Genomic DNA, 23466 nt, shown 5'->3' on the forward strand with positions numbered 1-23466 from the left:
AAAGTTACAAGCAGAAATATTGTTTGAAATATATATATTGCTTTGAAGTTTCTGTGAAATAGTAATATCAGTATGTATATCAAACCTTCAAAAAGTTTACCAGTGATGGTAAAGGCTAGCAACTAGAAAACATTGTTAGTATTTCTAGAGGAATGCACATTCATATCATGTTTACTGAATCTGCCATTTTATACAAATTGATGTGATGAAAAAAGGTTTGCTAAATTTGTGCAAAAGAAAAAAAAATCCCTATGCAATTGTGAGTAGATATTTTATATTATAAGCAATGAGACAAGTATTGAATAGATAAGAATTGCAAAAGTTTAAAGAGCAATGTTTTTATAGGAATGTCCTCTACTATATGAATAGGGTTTTTTTTTATATAGAGGATTGTCAGAAATTAACAGAGGGGTGAAGGGAGTGTGGATGGCAAGCTTTTAAAGTTGGGAGAAGTCTATGATCAATGTGAAGTTAATAGCTTGATTGCCATGAGGGAGAGGGAAGGGGTTACCACTTTGTCTCTCATGTGCACTAGTGTGAAAATGCTGTAATACGTGGTTTAAAAGGAATTTTGATGGCTCACAGTACAGTTTAAATGGCTCAAGCATCATTATATACAGGTACATGCATGGCCGTTGAATGTGCTTAAATAGTAATTTTACTCTGAGTGTGTTTTTATATCATTTTAAATGATTTTGGAACTGTACACTACATTGGTTTGTGCATGTCATTGTGCACATGCATACTTTATTACTACATCTCATTTCTTTACCGTTTCAGCCTACCTGTTCAGTTGCTCTTGTTCAACTCTAATTATAATTCTTCTTTTTTCTGTTTAAGTCTTTGTTTTATGACTAATATCACTTTTTGTGTTTGCCAACTAATGTGATAACTGTGTCAAGTGCTGTGCTGTGACACCACATGTTATTATTTTGTAAGTTTTCCCCTTAAAGATACATTGTCCTTTTTGCAGCCAAAATCAAATTCTGTAGAACTTTGCAGGAATTATGAATATGTCATGTATGTCCTATTTGTGAAATTTAAACATAAGCAGTGTCCTAATATTCAAATTATGCAAGGATACTTGCTAGACTTCACTGTCAGACACTATTGAGTGACTGACTGGCATATTTTCTTCATTGGTAATAACATACATAAAATGAGCTGTAAAGGGTACATGAATTATCTTTCAAATGCCGTTGGAATTTAACCTTTCCATTTTGGGGGCCTGCAAATGGGACATAGTACCTTTAAATGAATTGTGTTGTATTTTGTGAATGAAATGCCTATCTTGTATAAAGAATTTTCTTTTGATCTTACTGTGTGAGCTCAATATATTAAAGAGGAAGTTGATCCTGACACCGAGTTGGATTAAATATAATCTTTAAAAATGTTAGTGAAAGATGAGAAATTTTTGAAGGTGCAATCTCTTAATCAAACACAAGTTGGCAACAAATTGGGTTTGAACCTGTGTAACAAATATGTATAGGGTTTATGTATAGGTAAATATTATTTCTTGAGAGAACTGAAATGGAACTTTATATGTATAGGGTTTATCTATAGGTAAATATTTTTTCTTGAGAGAACTGGAATGGAACTTTATATGTATAGGGTTTATGTATAGGTAAATATTTTTTCTTGAGAGAACTGAAATGGAACTTTATATGTATAGGGTTTATGTATAGGTAAATATTTTTTCTTGAGAGAACTGAAATGGAACTTTATGGAATTTTGGTTAGGGCAAATCGGAGAGCTTCTCAAAAGGTACACCATGGAATTGCCTATTGGCTTTTGTTCAAACTTTTAAACATTTTTTATCATATTTTCCCTCAAACTTTCGCCAGCCAGTTTCTCATTTTTCTGTTATGAATAAAAAAAACAGTTTAATATATATCAGGATTGACTTCCCCTTTAGTAATGTAAATTGCTTTGAATTGAATCATTCATTACATAGAGAATATATATATTATAATGAAATAATATGCTGAATACATGTACTAACTTTCTGAAATAAAAGCAGTTAGGTACTGTATGTCTTTCTAGAGGTTTAATTATAACAGGGAAAAAAGGAATAAGTTTATTCTGTGAATATATTAAGATACCATATGTATGCTGTTTTATGTTGGTGTTTACCTAGACATTAATACATATAATTTACAAATATCCTCCTCTGTTTCTATTTGTTGTCTCTTCATGGTTTTGATTTGAAGCACCACAGACTTTATGTGGAAATGGAGCAATTCACATGCTGGTAGTCCTGTATGTGTATTATTAGTCCATGTGATTTACTGCTCGTGTCATATCGTTCAGGGTATGTTTGTATGGATGGCATTGGGTACAAACTAAATGTCTACTCATAAGTTGCATGATACACTCTGTTTTCCTTGAACCCTAATTGCATTTTTATCACTATACCGGTAAGTCAAGGTTATCTTTAGTATGAGATCATTTATGTTATATTGTCATGTACCTGGCACATGTTTTGCTTGTATGACCTAGGTCATTTCCACCTCACATATGACAGAACAAGTATTCATTCTCCCCTTGAATATAATTGGATTCTAAAGGGCAACACAATTTGATTTAGGAGCAAGAATACCAAACGCAATGAGGTAATTAAAAAGGAGATGGCTTTTCATCATTATAAGAGGAAATTTTCAAAGACAGACGGTGAAAAGCATTAAATTGAAATGCAATATCCATGGGGGCTGGTTTAAAATATGAAACGGGCAAGGAAGAGTGTTTTCTTATTCTTTCCTTTGCTCGATATATCGTACATTCTTCCTATGACCACAGCTAACTGTTTTTTAAAAACTTTTTTACTTTGCAATCTTAATTTGATAACTTAGTCTAAATTTATATAATCATATCATGTGGGATATTTTAGAACTATCTTATGGAAAAAAGAAATAGACGTTTACTCGTGGAATTACATTTCAAAACACACTAATATTATTTATTACATGTACACATTCAATCCTAACATATGTAGTAATTACACTGATCACTCATGAATACAAATGAGAGCCAATAAATATTTGGAATGCTTATAGACAAATTATTCCTGTACATTTAGTAAACCAATTATATTATTTATTTTTTTATCATTTAAAGAAAACTTGCCTGAAGGTGTTTCCAAACAGATGTTTTATGTGTTTCATGAAAGTCTCCAGTATCCTAATAATATCAAAGAGAATATAGCCTTTCTGACAAGTTGTCACCTACTGTCGGGAATTATGTAAGGCGACAGTGCTGAAATGTGGAAGAGTTTGAGAAATCTATTTGCTGTGTCCTATGTCACTTCAACTAACAACACAGTTGAAACAATGTTGTCATATCCCAGGGCTCAATGCTAACAGGCACCTGAGACACATTGACACCAAAAATCTAAGTCGGACCCCTCAAAAGTTCAGGATGTCTACAACATAGAGCTCATGCATATATGCCCCCAAGACTCAAGTCCGGTACCCAATAAAAACAGCTGGTGTAGATATATAATAACCTATCAAATACATTTAAGAAAATCACATTCTGAATAACTACTGTGAAGTTGATCACATTGAGAAGTTCACTTGGTGTACAGTTTGAAGAGAAAAGAGGTGCAAAGTAGTAATACAGTAGCATAATGGTTAAGAAACTATAGACAGTACTTAGCCTTACCTGAAATGTTCATTCTAATTTAAAGAGATAATGAATTATGAATCTCAATATGACAACAGACTAGCTCAACCAGATCAGAAGTTGCTACATTGTACAAGTTTATTACTTTATCCTAACAAATACTGAAATAACAGGATTCATACCATAGTGCTAGTTCGCTCAGTTATTGACATACCATTAATAATAAGAATAATAATAATAGTAATAATAATATTAATAATAATAATAATAATAATAATATTTAATTTTTATATAATAATGCTGTATCAACTATTGATTACCTCAGTAAACATTGAGGTTATCTTAATTGATTATTAACAATTTCAGTAAGAGAAAATAAATACCTAATATCACAGCCTTATGTAGAAATGTGTATTCTGAATGTTCAATTATCAAAGAAGAAAATTAAATCACCAAATCCAAACAAGTGTATTCATGTATACTCTGGAATACAGCATATTTCTTTTGAAATCCATTTACCTATATGCTGAAAATATAACTTTATGTTCAATGTAAAAAAATACATTGTTACACACTATTCTGTTTTTATGTATATAGTAACCAAGTTGTAACATGGTGCATGTGGGACGCTCAATGAATCTATGATGCACATGAATATACTTATATACATGTTCAATAATTCACAAGTACAGTTATACATTAGTATAATTTACATCCAATCTCAGTACTTCAATACATTATACAGGGCTCAACATTAACTTAGGGAAACTCCCCAAAACAAGAAGAGTGGTGCTCTATCTCTCATGGAACATTCTTGAAAATTTAACCCATTGGCAATGAGAACTGGTCGGTTCCTGAATTAAACTTACATAAATGAGAGAATTCAGTATTCAACAGGTTAATAAAGAATGATCATGAATTTGTATACTAAGACCAAATAACTCAAGCCATGGTCTATGGTAAACACATATCATACCACAATCAACTCGTATTGAGTGGGCTAAAAGAGTTCCACTGCCCTTGGACTTGGACCTGTTTATAGTGTTGAGCCCTGCATAAAAGACAACCTTCCATTGAGTATTTACAATATTTACAGGGTTTGTAGAATCATCACTTCATCAATATAAACTTGTTTTCTTCATTATCCTGAGGAATTCCTGCTCGTTGATTTCACCATCACCGTCTCGGTCAGCCTCATCAATCATTTCCTGTAGAATTTGAAGAAAAAGAAGAATATTTGCTTGTACATTGATATAAATATGACACATTTGATCTATAATTTTACACCATTTATCCTATGAATAAAATGGTTACAAATTCAGTAATATATCTTTCCATTATCAACAGTGCCTAATAATTTGATTGCTACACTAAAAATTTCTTATCGCATTAAATTTTGTGACTACATCATTCATAAATATGCACCAACCAATTTTATTGTACTAAATGTTGGCATAATAGTGCATTATTCCCTGAATAATAAAAACAAATTATGCATAAATATAGAGGAAAAGCTGCCTATAAAAGCTTTTTGAAGTTTCCCCTGCACAGTGGTTTCTCATGGAAATGTGTACTTAAAGAGAAAGTCGAGTTCTGGGAAGAGGTGAAAAATAAAGATAAAACATGCTCCCTGAAAAGCATGGCTCTTCAAATGCCTTAATATTCTAAATATGGCATGTAACATCATAAAATTCGGGAATGGATTTTGATGCCACATGTTCGTGTAGCCCCTTATACATTTTTCTGTGTACAGTGCTTGTAACTTTACCAAGACTGGGTCAAATTTCTTATCATTTTGATGATTCCAAAACCTGGCAGTACACTTCAATACCTATTTGCTAGATGATTAACCCTTTTCTGATCGATTCCACACCGTTTCTTTCACAATGCAATTGTATGACCAGAACTCAACTTTATCTTGTTTGAGGAACTTTGGCGAAAAGACCACCTCTCTACAAGATTGCTCCCCCCTTTAATGGTTTTGAGATAGGAATACAGCCTAATAGGCAAGATGGATTACCTGCAATTCTTCATCGGTTAGGTTTTCACCTAGTTCTTTGGCCACCCTCTTGAGATTCTTGAAGGAGATTCTGCCCGTCTCATCATCATCAAAAAGCTTGAATGCTTTTAGGATCTCCTCCTTTGAATCCTTCTCACTCTGAAATTTGAAGAAGAAAGGAAGACGGGAACATGAAAAAATAAAATAAATCTAGACTTATCCATAAATGACACTGAAAAGAGGGAAACACACTTTCATGAAGAGATTGTATGTCAAAGTTTGTGCAATATATTGAAATCAGAGAAACCTTGTTACAAACTCCTTGTGACTACAGAAAATGTCTATGCTTACTTAACTCACCATATTTAGATCATATGGACCAACAACAGAGTTGGTTCTTCCTTCTCCTATTGTAGCATTGAAGTCTCCTTTTGATAAACAACTTTCATGTCTTGTGAGCCTAACTGCTTCATTGCCTTTTCAATCTCTTCTACATTAGCATCATCATGAGCTGATGTTGGTGCATAAACCTCACAATGCCAATATCTAAAGGCTTTCCACTGAGTTGAACCTTTGACAGTACCTGCTGTCTCTTTTTTCTAAAATAACTCCTACTCCTCTTTTATGTTGTGCACCACCTGAATTCAGTATCTAAAAAGTAGATGGAACTTTGACTGCGCACAGTCAAAAATGATGCCTCCGCCATAGAGCGTTTCACACACCAAAACAGAAATAATTTTTTGAATTCAAGTTTGATTGTAATCCATTAACAGGTTCTCAGAAAAGCGTGATTACAAGCTATTTTTCATATACATGTATGACCCTTTTATCTTTGACCTCATGACCCTAACATCTAATCAGTTCATTGGCTTTGCAAGATGGTAATTCGTCCATCGGTTCTAATAATAATGCAATAACAAGCTATTTTTGCATACATAATGAGCACTGTGACCTTTAGCCTCGTGACCCCAAAATCTAATCAATTCATCGGCTCTGCAAGATACATACATGATCTAAGTTTGGCAGGAATTCATCAATCGGTTTTGAGATTAGGCCTAAAAAAAAAAATTGATGACTTGGCGTAACCCGCCCGACCCTATTTTTATCGCCGACCCTACGCTTTTTTATTCTTTTTGATCCGATTGCGATTGCGTAAATATCGATATCGCAGTGGGGAAAACCCGGATGTTTGTTGCTTTCGTTCTGGGCTTTGCCGCGCCGTGTTTGGGCCAGCTCGCGCGCCGAGTGCAGCGGGCAGGTACGCCATAGTACCGCTAGGCGATTGTATCCCCAACATGGCGTCCTATGGCGTTCAGTTCACGGGTAAATTTGGTGCTCACGTTTTATTCAGCACAGTGTGTGTGTCCATATATGTGTGTGTGTGTGCGTGGAGTTATTTGAACATATTGTGGTCTACCCCTCTCATCAGATCATCCCCAAGGTCTGAGGACCTATCTACGCCACTGTATGTATGTATGTGTATGAATAGCTAATTTCATGTATGCAAATATAAGCAACAACAACAAAAAAAAAAAAAAAAAAAAAAAAAAAAAAAAAAAAAAAAAATCGCCCTACCTACCCTAATTTTCAGTGACCCGTTACGCCAAGTCATCAATTTTTTTTTTTAGGCCTAACGCGATCACGAGTATGGGACATCGGTATGTACGTAAATTTACATACGGACAACCTGAAAACATTATGCCTCCGGCTACTACGCAACGGAGGCATAAAAATCATGCTTAGAGCCAATCCATCTGATTTCTGAGAGGCCTAACATGCTGAAGTCCATACATTTCATTTCTTGCTTGATATTTTCTAGTTTACCTTTTTGAAACAATGTCCTTACATTCCATGTGGCCATTCTTTTTGCCTTTTCTGTTAAACTTGACAAATCTGTAGAAAACTTTAACTTGCAGTAATCAACATTTGTATACTTGAAACTGAATCATACATGTAAATACAACCTGCCTATAACAATAATTTTATTCTTTCCTATGAGTGGTCTTTATACATGTAGCAAAACTTTTGATTTAACTATATATTTCTATATATTTGAGGACATACCATCTTTGCAGTCATCAGTTGTAGGAAATCATTGAAGTCAATGGTTCCTGAACCCTCCTTATCAATGTCTTGAATCATCTTCTTAATCTCTTCCTTCTTGGGTTCGAAACCAAGAGCTCTCATGGCAACCTGTTTCAATACAATGGGCGGAAACATGACAAGGTAATGAATGGATCAATCAATCAGTCATCAAAAGTTTGATTACAATAATTTCAAAGCATCGCATAAATTAAGTGAATAGAGATTTAGTTGACTGATGTAAAATATCCTCATGTTTACAGACATGAACATGCTAATCCAATCACAATGATATTTGCATCCTACCAGGTAACCATTAATAATTCATCTAATGACTATTATATTGTATTTCAAATATCTACCGTAATCTAAATCAATTCATGATTATGTTGAGTATTCATCATTGCTATATTTATGATTTTTCAAATCAATATTTCATGTAAATTCAATATAATTCAATTCAATTTAAAATCTGGGTGGAGAGAAACAATGTAGATAAAATGCCTTCCTCAAGAAGATGAGAATGGCTTTCTTACCTTGAGTTCCTTAGCATCGATGGTTCCTGTTCCCTCAGTATCAAAGAGATCAAATGCCTCTTGAATCTCTTGCTTCTGTTCCTCTGTAAGCTCTGGTTTGGGACCAGTCTTCTTCCTCTGACCCCCAGCCAGGGTGGTCTTGGTGTAACGACTTGTCTGTGGATTGAGAAGCATTCAAAATTAATTTTTAAGGAGATGATGTAAAATGAAGCAAAATTAAAAAAAGTATTTCTGTTTGGAATTCATTTTTCCAAAATCATTGAATGCATAACCGTCCATGTGTCATTTTTTCTGTTTCAGTTCCATAAATATGCCTTTCTGCCTTAATTCCTATCTCAAGTTTGCGGGATGCTACAGACTTCTAAAAAAAAAATTCTCTAGATAGTCCAAGAGATGCTCTTTAATCTGTGACAAACTTACATGTAGGGCATTGATGCATGTATATTGTTCTGATACAATTGCAGTTGCCATTTCAATGAACTGGTGTCAGACATGGGCATAAAGGATAGGGAGGGGGGTTTCCGGACACTTAACATAATTTAGCTGCCTCTTTTGCCAATGGATTTTATGAAAAATATGCATCAAACAAATTAATAACAGTGAACCTGATTTCAAATAATCTTGTACATTCATAAGAGAATATAAATTTTTCTTAAATATTCAACCAATCTACATGTACATGTAACAACTCTGGAATTCCTGTGCTCAAAGCTGAGGGAAGACCCATCTCAGACCCTACAGCAAAGACCAGAATCCTAAATGGGCCATTCCATGGGAAGGTGGACATGACACTAAAATTTCAAGTTCATCAAATTGCTAAGAAATTATTCATTATGATTTACACACATGTTGAAGTTACAGAAACAAAAAGAATTACATCAATTGATCAAATATTTTCTGAGATACAGCAACAAACATGAGAAAGATTTTTAGTCATCCAAACTGCTAAAATGTACATACTTAACTAAAATTATATTTTTTTTAATGGAAAAATATTGTTAAGACTTCTTTTAATTTGATTTATACTAAGGCATATTAGGTCTACTTCAGTCCCTCGGAGGAAATTTCTACACCACCACCCAAAAATGTTTCACCATCACACACAAAATATGCACTTGAGCCAAGTAACGCGAGTTACCAAAAATATGATTATTTTTCATTCTGAAAAAAATCAGTAGAGCTAATTTGTTGGCAATCATAATTTTCTAAATTCATTAACCCCTAATCCTGTAAGCAAGATGTTTGCTCAAATAAACATTGTTATTATCTTTTAAAATGCCAACGAAAAGTGTAACGCGAGTTACCGTGTAACGCGAGTTACCACAATGTAACGCGAGTTACCAGCTAAAAACCTAAGTTCCCACCAGCATGAGCAGCTCTTGACCTGTACTTGGGCTAAGGTGTGGTGAACATAATGAGATGTAGTGTTATGCAGACCATGATGCACTGTTTAAGCATAAGAGGGCAGCCTAAATGAGATCAATTAATAGCATACTCAAGGTCATACACAAGGTCAAAGAGCACAAGGCAGATGAGGACGGGCGAATGATGAAAGCCAAGGAGAATGGTACAACTGAGGAGCTCCTAGATCACATCAAGAAAATTCTGCCCCACTTTCTGGAGCACTGCTTCTTCAAAAGAGAACAGGCAGCATCATGTAATGCCCAAAAAGTGAAGGCCATGTCTGAAGATCAAGATAATGAAGTTGCTCTCCTGCAGGTAGACTTTTCAGAGAACTACACGTGTGTTCACCAAGATGAAATTCAGTCAGCCCATTGGCGTCAACGGCAGGTGAGCCTTTTCACTGCAGCCATCTGGAACAAAGGTTTGATGCAGTCTCACATTGTCGCCTCAGACAATCTGACCCACTCCAAAGAAACAATCATGGCATACATGGACAGTTGGACACCCTGCTTGATCCCTTGCCTCATGGAGTCAAACTTGTGTATGTCTGGTCTGATGGTTCGGCATCACAATTCAAGAACAGATTCATATCAGCAGCCATTGATGCCTTACAGAAGAAGCACAACGTACAAGTTCAATGGAATTTCTTCTGTACGTCACATGGGAAAGGGCCAGTGGATGGCATTGGGGGCTCAGTGAAGCGCCATGTGTGGAAAAAGGTGTCCACACATATGTCTGGTGTGGCCGTCCGCGAGTTAACAGATGATGAGATACAGGAGCGAAACCAGATGCTCGACTTAAAATCTGTGTTCGACAGTGCAAGTCCAATAAATGGAATCAGCCACATGCACTTCATGAAGCATGTTAACAATGAAGTTGTCTGCTATCTTCTCTCAACTGATAACCAGTCTTCCAATGATGAGATATCTACAAATGGTGAGCGGCCATACACGTAGGAGATTGGTATGCTGTTGACTATGATGGCATTCTATACCCTGGTGAGGTGGTAGGTGTTGGTGCCAAGGATGATTACAGGGTATCTGTAATGAAGCCAGCTGGGCAAAACTGGAAGTGGCCGACACCCAGGGATATGATCTACTACCCTAAGAAGAACATGGTTCTAAAGATAGAAAAACCAGAAATAGCAAATAACAGGAGCCACTACAGATTCAAAGCAAAGTTTTAGGACATTTCATTTCATTTAATTTCATTGATTTTTTTTATTATGTCCATAAAGGACAATTGTTTATATTATTTACATTCATAATCTTACTTTACAATAATATTCCAAATACAAAACATAATAGACATTACTACAAAACAGTCAATTGTATGTTAGAATAAGGATTCAAATTTCTCCAGAGTGTGTGATTGTTTTAAAAATTGTATTCAATCTCTTCACTGTCATTTTAAAGAACAAATTACCAAAAAAAAGTTGTTTATGAATGTTACAATGCTTTACAAAAGTTGTTGTTTTTTACATTTGTATTTGAATAATTAATGTGTGAAATACAATTTCTATACAAAAAAAAGTTAATTTGAAAAGGAGGATTACTTGTTTGCACTCTTTACCATATACATGTACATGAACTTTAATTTGTGTTTTGCAAACTTGTTAACAGTGTTCACTTTTAATTGAATAACCAAAGAGTTGAAAATTGCATACCTGTACATTGTACATCTTCTGTAAGAGTTGTTGGATACTATACTGTCCTTACTTTATATCGTTTTTGATAACAACATAAGGCAAATCTTAACTATCAAGTACAGTGTGATTCTGGACTTTGTTCATTATGTTATAAAAATTTATATTTGTTCAAATTTAAACATCTTTCAATGAAAATTACAATGTAAATCATCAGGGTTTTTTAAAGTTATGTACGTTTCAATGACACTTGGATTTGTGGGAGTGAAGCTTGCAATTTAAACGTTAGAGGTTTATGAATAAAATTATTGTTCTTGATGTCTTTATTTTACTACATACAATAGTGTGCATCTGTAAAAACACTTAAATCAAGATGCAGTGGCAACAGAATAGTTGTATCCCATCAATATGTGTCAGGCCATTTGAATGGACATAATGTAACGCGAGTTACCAATATATATGATTCCTACACTTTACCTGTTCATTGTTTCTTAATGTTTATATTGTAAAGTTATGAGTCATAACCTACTATCAAGTCAAGGTAGGAAAGGTTTTACAAAGATTGGCTAGTATGAGGAGACTTTGCCAAAAGATGCTCTTACAGGATTGACCATGTCCTTTTTTTGTAACGCGAGTTACCGAAATTCAACGATTCAAGAATCTCAATATATTTGTCCTTTGTTTTTCTTATTTGGTTCATTTAGTTCTTCTATGTCTACCCTACCCATGTTGAAAAAAGCAACTTGTAAATCCTAGCAATTACAATATTATCCTGTTAATGTACCCATTATGTGTAACGCGAGTTACCATGGAATGGCCCAAATGGTTAGTTCAAGAAAGTCTTTACCAACGAAACACCCATTTCTAATCGTTTGCCAGATTCTTCACTGTATGAAGATATGCCTGACTTTGTTTGAAATAAAAGCATTAAGGATAGAGAAGATGCTAAAATAAATCCCTTAAAGCTCAGAAGACTCCCGGTCCAGATGGCATTACAGCACGGGTCTTGAAGACACTGGCTAGTACCATGGCCCCATCCTATGCATGATATTCAGACAATCATACAAGACAGGTGAGGTGCCTGTAGACTCACTGGAGACATGCAAACATGGTACCAATCCACGAGAAAGCCCGTAAGACGGATCCAGGGAATCATTCTGTCAGCTTCTGTCAGATTTGACCAAACAAATTCAACTGCCCAAAACTGGGTGCCTACTTTCTGTTTCATGCCCTAAGAAATATACTGGTTTTTACGTATTCACAAGATGGTAAGGTATGGTCTAGATCAAGAATTTTTATGACCAAATTTATGTACATTGAGTGGAGTATAAAGTTTTCACCAAGTCACAGGAACATTCCTTTCCTAACCAAGCCATAATCATGTTCCGTAAGTAAATTGATATACTGTATAGTACATGTATTTAAAACTTTTTACACAGTCATAGGCACTCTTCACCAAGTCACTGTTATGTACATTTTCTATGTAAAAAGTGGGATTTATTCATGTTTGACTCTACACTGTCCTGTATATTTTTTAATGGAGAATTTTTTTTCTTCTTCCAGTTATTTAAACAGGGATGTCTCTTCATTTAATTGACTGCTGTCTTTGGTCCTTATGGACCACAAAAATATCATGAACAAAATTAATATACAAAATTAACACAACAACAAAATCATAGTGTACAACACAATGAACAAGTACCAAACGGTACAGACTATAGAAAACGGTGTAAGAGCAAAAAGTATTTAATCAATTAACCATTCATGCTTGCTTGGATATCAGAAAAACATTCTTTTCCCTGGCCATCTTATATTTACAAGGTCAAGGGGTGCAAAAACAAACATATGGGTTGGCATTAGCACCCTCCCCTCCAAAATGTGTATACACTGTTACATGCCTTCCACTGTCTTCTAACCTCCTTCGATATCTCTTTCACCCCCCCCCCCCTTCTTCTCTCTCTCTAGATCTCCCTCCCGTTTTCTTCAAATCGTCTAATTTAATCTAGAGCTCTCACACACTCACTTACCCATCACTCTCACACACACACATGCACAAATATATATCCTTGTATCTTATTTATTTTACGATTCTTCCTCGTCTTTCATTCATGTAGTTCATTCCCTTGCCACTTCAGTGATTAAATTTACACAACATTATTTGCTACGAGTATGATTTTACATGTTAAAAACTAAAGATGCAAATCATTGCACATACCAAGTCTAAAAAAGAATTATTGTCTTTTTAATTTTATATCAATCCTGGAGGGGCAAACAGGTTCATCTGTATGCTTCAACATCAAAGTAAGTAAACATCAATCAATCAATGCAACTTTGCAAGAATCTTCACGAGTGACTGAAGTGAAGAGTCTGAAGAAGAAGGCAAAATAATTGCTAGAGCCCACTTTAGAAATTAAGTACTGTGCTTAGTCGACTGCGCCTGCATGTTTCATCACAGCTGAGGAGTTTATGCAGTAGCCCACCAGAAGTCAGAGTCAATTAAACAAGGAGAAGGAATTTAATTTGAGCAAACGACCTAGCTTCCTTTAGATTAGTAACATGTATCTGAACGAATGGGACTGACCTTATAAACATTGCTCTCAAATAAGCTCTTATTCCCGCTATTCCGATAGTAATAACATAATCTGACACACTTTAGGGATTCAAATACTAAAATATATCAATACATACCATATCTAGTGTTAATTTTAAATGAAAGTCGTGTTTTTCTTCAGGACACCTGTCCCACTCAATTCAATATGTTTCCAAACAGAGCTCGTCACCTTCGAAACGCAATCGCGATATCATCGGGCGGCGAATTCCAATCCAGCGAAACGATTGGCTGATTAAACACAGCTAGCTCAACACAGCGAGGGCGCCAGTTCTGTGCCAGAAATTACATTATGCTAAACTTTGCCAAAGTAGAAGGAAAAACAACTTAAAATTTCTCTATATATTATTTTTTAAATGTCAACGAGTTGGTGTGCATTATTCCCCGTCCTCCAATAAACACCTTTTGCTTGAGAAAAAAATAAATGTTTGTGTGTATAATTATGTACAGTAACATAATAATCCTTATCTCTCTTATTGTTCATTCCTCCCTTATGTTTACTGAGGAAAAATATAACAATTCGTCCTTGTTTTCACGAAGTGACGGTAGTGAGAATAATCGTAACGCAAAGTGAATGCAATTTTTTTTCACTACCGTCACTTCGTGAAAACAGCGACGATATTTATCCAAAGTTGTGTGGGGGTGAGACGGGGCTGGAGCAAAGGACAAGTCTGTGGGCTGGAGCAACTTGAACACCACGGAGCAACTTGTCATATATTTCCTCCTTCAAAAAATTTAATGTTCTCCATCATTTAGTAGAGGCAAACCGATAAATGCCTGGAAGTACATCAAATCTATATCTTTACAGTACTTATTTGTTAAAGTCACAATTCTCCCCTGAGCCATTTGAGTCTAAAACTGTATGTGTAACAAAAGTAATCATTCTCGTTCCTTCTTCGGCTTAGTCTCTAACAATTATTATTTCTAGTTCCACTTTGTGCACCTTTCAGAATCCATTCATAGATTTCTATTTCTTCAATCTTTTTCTGACAATCTGGGGAACGAGCACATAATTAAATGGATTATTTGAGAAATAAACATAGTAATCTTGATTATCCTTTGAGCGTCAATCTCATTATCCAAATATTCACTGACTTTTTTTTTATCACTTCTCTATATAATTTCGAGTCCCAATGTTATTTCACTACCAGGTCTAAATTGCTAATTTTTTTCTTATAATGTTATCCTTTGTCTTTTCTCTCACTATTTATTTTGATCTACACTAGAGTCCTCTTGGGCCCTTTTCTCTCTCCATCTCACTCTCTGTTTCTCCCATGTGCTTATTCGACCCACTTATACCTTTTCAACTCTCCCCCTTTTCCCCTCTCTCCTCCCTTAAATACTCATTCAACCCGCTTTCCCTCTATAAACTTTCAATTTTTTCTTTTTCTCGTTATGTTAATGCTCAAATCTTAAGTGTGTTCTTCTTTTTGTTTACCATCATCTAATTTCTTACATGGTCTACCTCGCCAAAAGGCATGTAGGGCATTTTAGATGTGCTTAATAATTTCTATTGTAGAACACAATTTCATATACGCCCAATATTTTTGTTATGTATTCATTGTTTTATGCTATTTGGAATTTCTGTACCACCAGATTGATATATATCTATTATATTTTTTAACCATGTTTTACAAATACAAATACAAATTTAAATGAAATCAATTAACTCGGCAAAGCTACATTTCCCCCTTTCACAGGGTTCTTTATTTTCAAAACAAATTCCATCAATGACAGTATATCCATACATTTCTACAAATAACTAAAGAAATAATTTTCATACATAATGGTTTAAAAACAGATAACAATCATCACGACCGAAAACTTTGTGGCAGATAAAAAACAAACATATTTTATGACAAAATTAGTTGTTTAAATATATGAGAATTTTTTTTTTCTAAAGTGAAAGGCCATTTCTTTTTCAATTTATTCTCTTTAAAATTTGTTTGGTATATATTTCTCCATTTCATAATAACGTTTGACAGCTCTATCTTCAACTGGCCCAAGCAATTCTAATATTATTTTGCTTTTTTTTATCACCGGACCAGCTATAGCAATCTTACCGAATTGCTCCAATTCCTCCACAAATTGCTAAGAACTTTCATCTCTAAAATCCACAGTGCACTGCAAATTCGTTGTGTAACGACTTTACACCACATTTTGTGGTTCACTCCTTACACAGGGGTTGTGTTAAGTTGTGTACAAAAAAAAATTGACACAACTTTACACTGCAAATTCGTTGTGTAAAGTTGTGTAATTTTTTTTTACCCAACTTAACACAACCCCTGTGTAAGGAGTAAACCACCGGATGTTGTGTAAAGTCGTTACACAACGAATTTGCAGTGTTTTATGGTATCATAATTATCTTTGTATAAAATATACAGGCAACATTCATACTTCAAGTTCAATTCCCTTTACTTTTATTTTCTCAAAATATAGCCCCTTTGATTTTGTTAGTATTCCCTTACCGGTCTGCTATAATTTATACAGCTAAAATGAATAACATTGCTGATAGATCTAATCTCTGACGGATTCTTTACTGCCTAAAATTAATATTTGAAAATTTGGTTACGAACAGAATACTAGTGCGATTTGTCAAAATTCTAGAAGTATCACTATGTAGGGTATAGCCAGATCGAAGAGGGGGAAGGGTTAGCCCAAACTTTGCATAAATTATGCTGATGCTTCGACAGATTGATCAGGAATAGGCTTAGTTTTTCTACAGATGCTTATTTTAACAACAAAAATATATTAACATCACCCCCCCCCCCCTCTTTGGGTCACTCAATGCCCCGGTGTACAGAGCCCCACCCCCGCTCTGTACCGTGATGGACTACCTTCGGTTAATCGATTATTCCATCTCCGTTTATTATGTTTAGGAATTTCCATAGAAACCTATCAATATTCATGAAAGATTAATAAATTAATCATAATTTAATTATTTCAATAAGTAAACAGTGCATGTGATTTGATTTTGTTTTCAATAATTTGCAAATGCGTTTCGTTTTAATTTTGCTCCATAGTTTGTTGTAATATTGTTTTTGAGTGCAATAAACATTTACATTTAGTGGCATATTGAGCATAGAATGTAGCCGGCGTAAGCCTCCCCCTTTTCTCTTTTGAAGCCACCCTTCGAAATGAAATTGAATGTGCACTCTTAACTCTTTCATGCTTTTATTACAATATTCATCAATATTCTCATCAGTCACTGTGTCTCCCGATCCTTAATGAGATATATTATTTACAAAAATAGTATGATTATTTACAAATACTTACCTAGATACTGTGGACTAATTTGAAAAAGATGTCAAACTATTTAATTTTCTTATTAATATTCAAATGGATGAAATTGCAGCAGTTCGATTTCAAATCATATCCTTCTAATCACAGCCTACATACAATTTTGATTTTGACGTAGGCGTGAAAGTGGTCTAATTGCTAATCAAAATGTCTAGAATCTCAGAAAAACCCATCGCTGAAAATTTTGAGGAAAAGTTATAAACATTGAGTATAGGTAATATTAATTACGTTCGTTATTCGATGGCATTGATGGTATGGATTCCTATTTATATCGCACGGGAAAAATAATTCCAACTCTTCATCACTATATTATTCATGATATGGCTCGAGTTCCCATAACGCCTTTTTCTAGTACTTAATGAAATAAACCATTTTGCCTGTTTTGCTTGTTTGTTCATTGATTTTGCTTTCAACAGTTTGATCTAGTTATTATTGTTGAAGTATAGACCTATAGCTAGATCATCTAGAAAGTTATCTTTGAATAGAACTGACACATTTTCAGCAATAAAAGCTAATTTTGTGTCGATAATGAAATAGAAAAATAGAGTTTGACATATTTTTGAAAACAGTATCTGTCTACATTACCCTCTCCAGCTCGTCAACGACATCTTCGACGCTAGGACGATTGATGAAAGAGTTTTGACGACACAGATTACCGATGGCTGTGAGGTCGGCATTGTTAGATGCTACTCCCATCATCGTCAACAATCGTCCAAGCTGGAAGACGTCACTCGAGATCGAGGTGTTCTGATCATCGAGTGCGCACTCGGGGGCGATGTGGACATAGAGCGCCTGTCGATTTAAAAAAGATTTGAAGAGTCGACCTCTGTTAATCTAAGATAAATAATTGATTGTCAACGTATTTCGCTATAAATTACAGATGTCAAGTTTGGGGCAGAGAAGAAAACTGACAAAATAATGTCCAATATATTTTTTATTTATTTGTTTGCACGCTTGTTTGTTAGCTGTTTTAACGTTTATTTGTTTGTTTGTTCGTTTGTTAGTGTCTTTATTTCGACTTTAAGAGATTAGAAAAAATAGCAACAACAAAAAAGACTTTTCGTCAGATTTTCGTGCCCCAAATCGAAGAGCACAATTTCAATAACGTAAATAACGAGAAATCCATCGCACATACCCCATTGCGGTATTTCTCCTTGTCTTCGTCTGAGAAGCTGAAGGAAAAAGGGGAGGCCCGAGGACAGACGAGACCGAAGTCTACGATGACTGCCTGCCATTCACCAGTCTCGGTCTTTCGCATCAGGCAGTTGTCCTCTTTCAAGTCATTCATGAGATAGCCCATCTCATGAAGGCGACCAAGAGCCTTGGCAGTGTCCAGAGACAGTCGCATACTGAAATTATTCAAGAGAAAGAAAAGAAAGGCGTTCGAAAAGGAACTTGATTATAGACTTGTTTTATTAGCGTTATTTCTATCTTGACTAAGACTATATCATGAAGATGAATGCGTAAATATTCATAATTGAATGACACACGCCCTTAAGACTAAAACAACAACAACAACATGCTTACAAATCATGCTGACTGAGATTTAACTCTCTGATGTCTCGGCTCAGTGTAAAGGACTCCCCCGTGGTTGGATCACCAATAAACTCCATAGCAAGACCGATGGTACTTGAGTTGATCTCCAGACAACCAAGGAATCCTGGAAAGCATTCATCTCTGCCAAAAATGTCAAGGCAATTAGCTTCCGCCTGGATGTCTTTAACCTGATAAATAAAGTTATTTAAGACCCGATATGATTATGTTGTAAACATTCAAATCAAAATTATGACTAATATTCTAGTTATGCTAAATCTTTCAATGCTATAAGATATTATAAACCTGCAGGAACTATATTTCACTCTCCTGTTTTTGATGATAACTGTTGTTTTTGCTTAGAAAAGAAAACAAATCGACCTACCTTCTTTGTCATTTCTTGAAAGTTATCTGGAAGATCAATGGTCTTGACTGCTATGGGCATATCGGTGACCCGATGACGGTACAGATAGACCGTTCCGTTCACCCCACTACCCAAGATGATGTCTCCACCTCCTGGATGGAATGACTTGAGGTCTGTCATCCCACCCCAGAGGTAGGAAGAAGCTAAGGCAGCAGCTCTGCTCGAAGTCCTTGTGGCTTCACCAATGGTACCGCTCACTGATGGAGATCTAAACAGAATGGCAACAAACAAAACAGTGTTTATTTTCTTTATTTACAGTGTAATATTTCAAAATGTTAAGATGATATGCATGGAATTGATTCGAGAGTCTTACCGTGAGGGTTGGTGTGTTGTATCAACAGAAGCTTGAGCAGATATAGGAACTATCGATGGAGTTCCGTTGACTGCTGCTCCTAAACCACTAACTCTTGGGGTTCTGAAGGAAAAAATTAAAATCATTCTTTGTAACTCGATGATATTTGAAAACTTAGTATTATGATTTATTGATTGACCTCTATAGCAAACATGAATACAAACAGCTTTAAAATCATTTCTATTTCGCAGACATTCTTCTTCTTTTTATCGTAAAAAAAGAAGACAAATTTGTCCTTGTTTGTTTATTTTGTGATTTGGTTTACAAATTCTTTTGTTCGGGGTTGACTTATTTTCTTTTTTATTTCTAATTTTCAAAAGCATTGTTATGAAGGCATATATGGGGATTCATTGTATATCAGTATCTCGTTTTGTTAAAGTAATATTGTTATTTGGGTTTTTCTTACACAGGGAGAGAGTCGATGGGTGCAGTGTCAGGTGTAGTTGGAGGGAAGGGGACTGTTCCTGGTGTTGATGGAACGTATGGTGCTGTCTCTGGTGTAGCAGGGGAGTTAGGTGCTACTCTATTATCTATTGGTGCTGTCTCGGGTGTTTGGGGGTAACCCTCGAAGCAACTGGTACGATACAAAAAGGGTTCTCAATCTAATCATCCTTTCTAAGGTTTAACGGGAGATTCTATTTTTTATACGACAGAAAATGTAATTTACTAGAGATGATGTTCCCCGCAAAGTAAGGATATACTAATGTTATCAGTTCTTACAACTTCTTTATCTTTTTTTCGGTCTTCCTTTATAATTCGTTTCTTTATTTATTCATTAATTCATTCATTTTTATTTATTTATTCTATGTGTTTATCTAATTATTTATTCATTCATTCATTAATTTTGTATTTATTTATTTATTTATTTATTTTTTTTTTTGGGGGGGGGGGGCATGAAGTCATAATACCAATGTTTTTGTTTTACATAATAAGCAAGTCAACATCTTATTTTTAAAGGCCTAAGCCTACATTTCACTCTAATCTTACCAAGATATACGAGTAGTCTGGTCAGAGGCAGGTGTACAGATGGAGGGCTGCCATGTCAGATCCTGAAAAGACACGAAAAGTAGTTTAATCTTTAAACACTTTGATTTAAAGTTGATCATCAATGACTTTTCTTTAGGTAAGCAAGCCATCATTTTCGCTCTCATATTTCATCATTAAAATGGGAAGAATAATGTACCTGGAGATTCTCGCGAGCAGTGTCTCTCTGACGTCTGGTTTCAGCCAGCTCTAACTCCAGGACCTGGATCTTCATGGTGGAGTCCAGATATTTGTCCTCTATCACCTTGGCCCTTTTCTCTGCTACCTTCCTTCTCTCCTCCGATCGACTCTGTTACCAGACAGCTGACGTTCTTCATGATATCCCCACAGTCTCCACTAGCCCCAACACCAAGCTGGGATGCCATGCTCTGCCAATGATAAAGGAAAAACATAACATAAACAAATTTTGAACAAATTATTCTATTTTACGTTTACAATTAATTACAATTAATTGATTAATTACAATTAATTACAATTAATTGATTAATTACAATTAATGATAATGATCTTCCGTTGAATTAAATGAATTTTTAACGATTAATTTGCTTACAACTTTTTTTATGAGGTCTATTATCATTCGATAAAATCGATTTCTATGTTGTGTCAATGCCTTTATGTTAAAAGATGCTGGCTTACGACAAGCTTTTGATGGAGTTGTTCTTTCTCCAATGAGTTCTGCATGGATTGCAGAAGCAGCTTGCCAATGAGATGATGGACAGCTGATGGAGGTGAAGGAAAAGATGGAGAGAATATCGTGTCTTGGGAAGACCAGCACAGCTTCTGTTTACAAGAAGAAACAAAGTCAACAGCTTTGCTTCATTTCAAATGACGACTTAAAACAAAGAAAATAAATCTTTGTCTTAACGTTGAATATATAGCTCTGTAGCCTTATAGACTTATGTGCCTTTTCTTCAGTTTATACTATTCTTCTTCCTCAAAAATGTCTTATTAAGCTTTAGCTTATTTATCATGCTGTAGAACTTTTCCCCCTTCATATCTCTTTTGTAGTATAACTATATACATCGGCTTAAAACATTTGATTTTCATCAGTTTTGTAATTTTAATTGCTTAATAATAATTATTTGAGTAATGTTTGTTATGTTCTTGCTTACATCCAGGGTGTTAGTCATCGGTGGTTTGATAGCAACAGGAGAAGCTGAGGCGATACAGGGTAAAGGTCTTCCCAGGACGTAGGGGTGTGGAGAACGAATACGTCCAATACAATACATATTCAGAGCTAGAATCTAGATACTATGATCTAGCAGAAAGAAAGAGGGGAAAAAGAATGATAAAAAGGAAATGATATAAAATGTTGAAGCTGTGGAAGAAAGATACCATTACCATGCATTACAGTACCCATACAAATACTTGTAATGTATGTGTATGTGAAAGACCAAAAAACGGCATAAAACACCCTCCATCCAGCAGGCGGAGGGCGAAGAGCCATCCAGCAGGCGGAGGGCGAAGAGTTGTCCACAAAAAAAGAATATAATATAATACTAATATAATACTAACCTGGATGTTCAAAAAGAAGGCAATATAGAGTCGCAAAATAGTCGAAAATCGCCAAAAATTTGACTGAGATAACTCAAAATCGCAAGGTGTAAGAGAATATGGTTTGTTTACATTATTATTCTACTAGGGCGTGGTCACTAAGGTGGAGACGCGCTTCTTATTACGCAAGCGCGCCTGGGTGAGCTCATCCTCTCATGAAGTAAAATCGTTAGCAGAGGAAAAGCTGCTTTTAATTGATTGATTGATTTTTATTCGACAAGCTTCCAACATACAACAATATACAATAATAACAGATCAAAAATAAGTCAGCTTGAACAGGATAACCCACGAAAGCTCGAGAGCTTATTTCCAGTGGGGTCCCTTACAGACATGTATAAAATTAATAAGTTAAAATAGTAATATTTACAGACAGATAAGAAAATTAAAAGAACTACTTATTAAAGATAATAATAATAATAACAACATTAAACTGATGATAGAAATAATATTAAGTACAAGAAGAAAAAGAAGAAGGAGAAGAAGAAAAAGAGGAGAAGGAAGGAGAGGAAAATAATGATGAATTTGTAGAATTTCTATAACGTACGAAAACATAAGTATATACAACATGAAAAAGTATGAGCCGACAGAAGAATAAAAATTTCAATCATATAACATGTCATTCACTTCTCTTCTCTGACTGTCAAGTATTAGGTATTCCTTTAATTTCCTCTTAAAATGATCATAGTTTCCTATTTCTTTTACACCATTGGGAAGGGAATTCCAATGTTTTATGGCATTGTAATAAAACGAATTTCCAATACTACCTACTCTTTCAGGTAAGTTAAAGTTGAATCGTCTGTTTCTTGTATTATAATCATGTACGTCAGTAACAAGATCGAAGTTGGATCGAATATAATGATTCGACCTAGTATGATATATTTTATGCACATGATGCAATACGAGTTGTTTTGATCTTTGGTCGACTTCAAGAAAACCAGCTTTAGAAAGTTCGCTGTAGCCAACATGAGTTCTTGGACCAGAACAGTTGATAAATCTCACCATTTTGTTCTGTATAATCTTCAACTTCTTTTGATCTGACTTGTTTATGTTACTATACCATGCAGGGTTAGCATAGTCAAATAAACATTGAATAAGAGCAAAACAGAGTGTACGTCTTGCTTTTAAATCCATACAACTTTGATATCTGTACAAAAATTTCAGACGAAATTTCAATTTCAAAATTTTATGTCTTTTCGTACTTTAAAAAAAATGAAGTGCGGCAAATGCAATGCTTTTTTTTTCTTAGATAATTTTATACTACCATTAAACAGGTGGTCATAAAGTTCAAAGTTTCTTGCGACTTTTTACGCTCCATAGTTTATTACAGATTCTTTACCCTCATCCCACTGTTTTTTCAGTGATCC

The 23466-nt window shown here is 34.9% G+C and overlaps 1 protein-coding gene across 1 annotated transcript; it reads right to left on the bottom strand.

Annotated features, from left to right (window-relative positions):
• Positions 1 to 2929: 2929 nt before the first annotated feature.
• On the bottom strand, positions 2930 to 14108 carry LOC589589 (caltractin). Its single transcript, XM_030981011.1, has 5 exons — positions 13976 to 14108; positions 8239 to 8394; positions 7685 to 7813; positions 5642 to 5779; positions 2930 to 4829 (listed from the first exon to the last, which is right to left on the bottom strand). The coding sequence occupies exons 1-5, from the start codon at positions 13976 to 13978 to the stop codon at positions 4740 to 4742; spliced, it is 516 nt and encodes a 171-aa protein (XP_030836871.1). The 5' UTR covers positions 13979 to 14108; the 3' UTR covers positions 2930 to 4739.
• Positions 14109 to 23466: the final 9358 nt, after the last annotated feature.

This window comes from Strongylocentrotus purpuratus, unplaced genomic scaffold (genome assembly GCF_000002235.5).
Source record: "Strongylocentrotus purpuratus isolate Spur 01 unplaced genomic scaffold, Spur_5.0 spur5_scaffold_11, whole genome shotgun sequence".
NCBI lineage: Eukaryota > Metazoa > Echinodermata > Echinoidea > Camarodonta > Strongylocentrotidae > Strongylocentrotus > Strongylocentrotus purpuratus.

Coding starts and splice junctions, on each gene's coding strand:
- LOC589589 (XM_030981011.1), bottom strand. Junction 5,780..7,684: donor AACTGATGACTGCAAAGATG/GTATGTCCTCAA, acceptor TTCAAATTTCAG/AGTGAGAAGGATTCAAAGGA. Junction 4,830..5,641: donor TAACCGATGAAGAATTGCAG/GTAATCCATCTT, acceptor CAAATTCTACAG/GAAATGATTGATGAGGCTGA.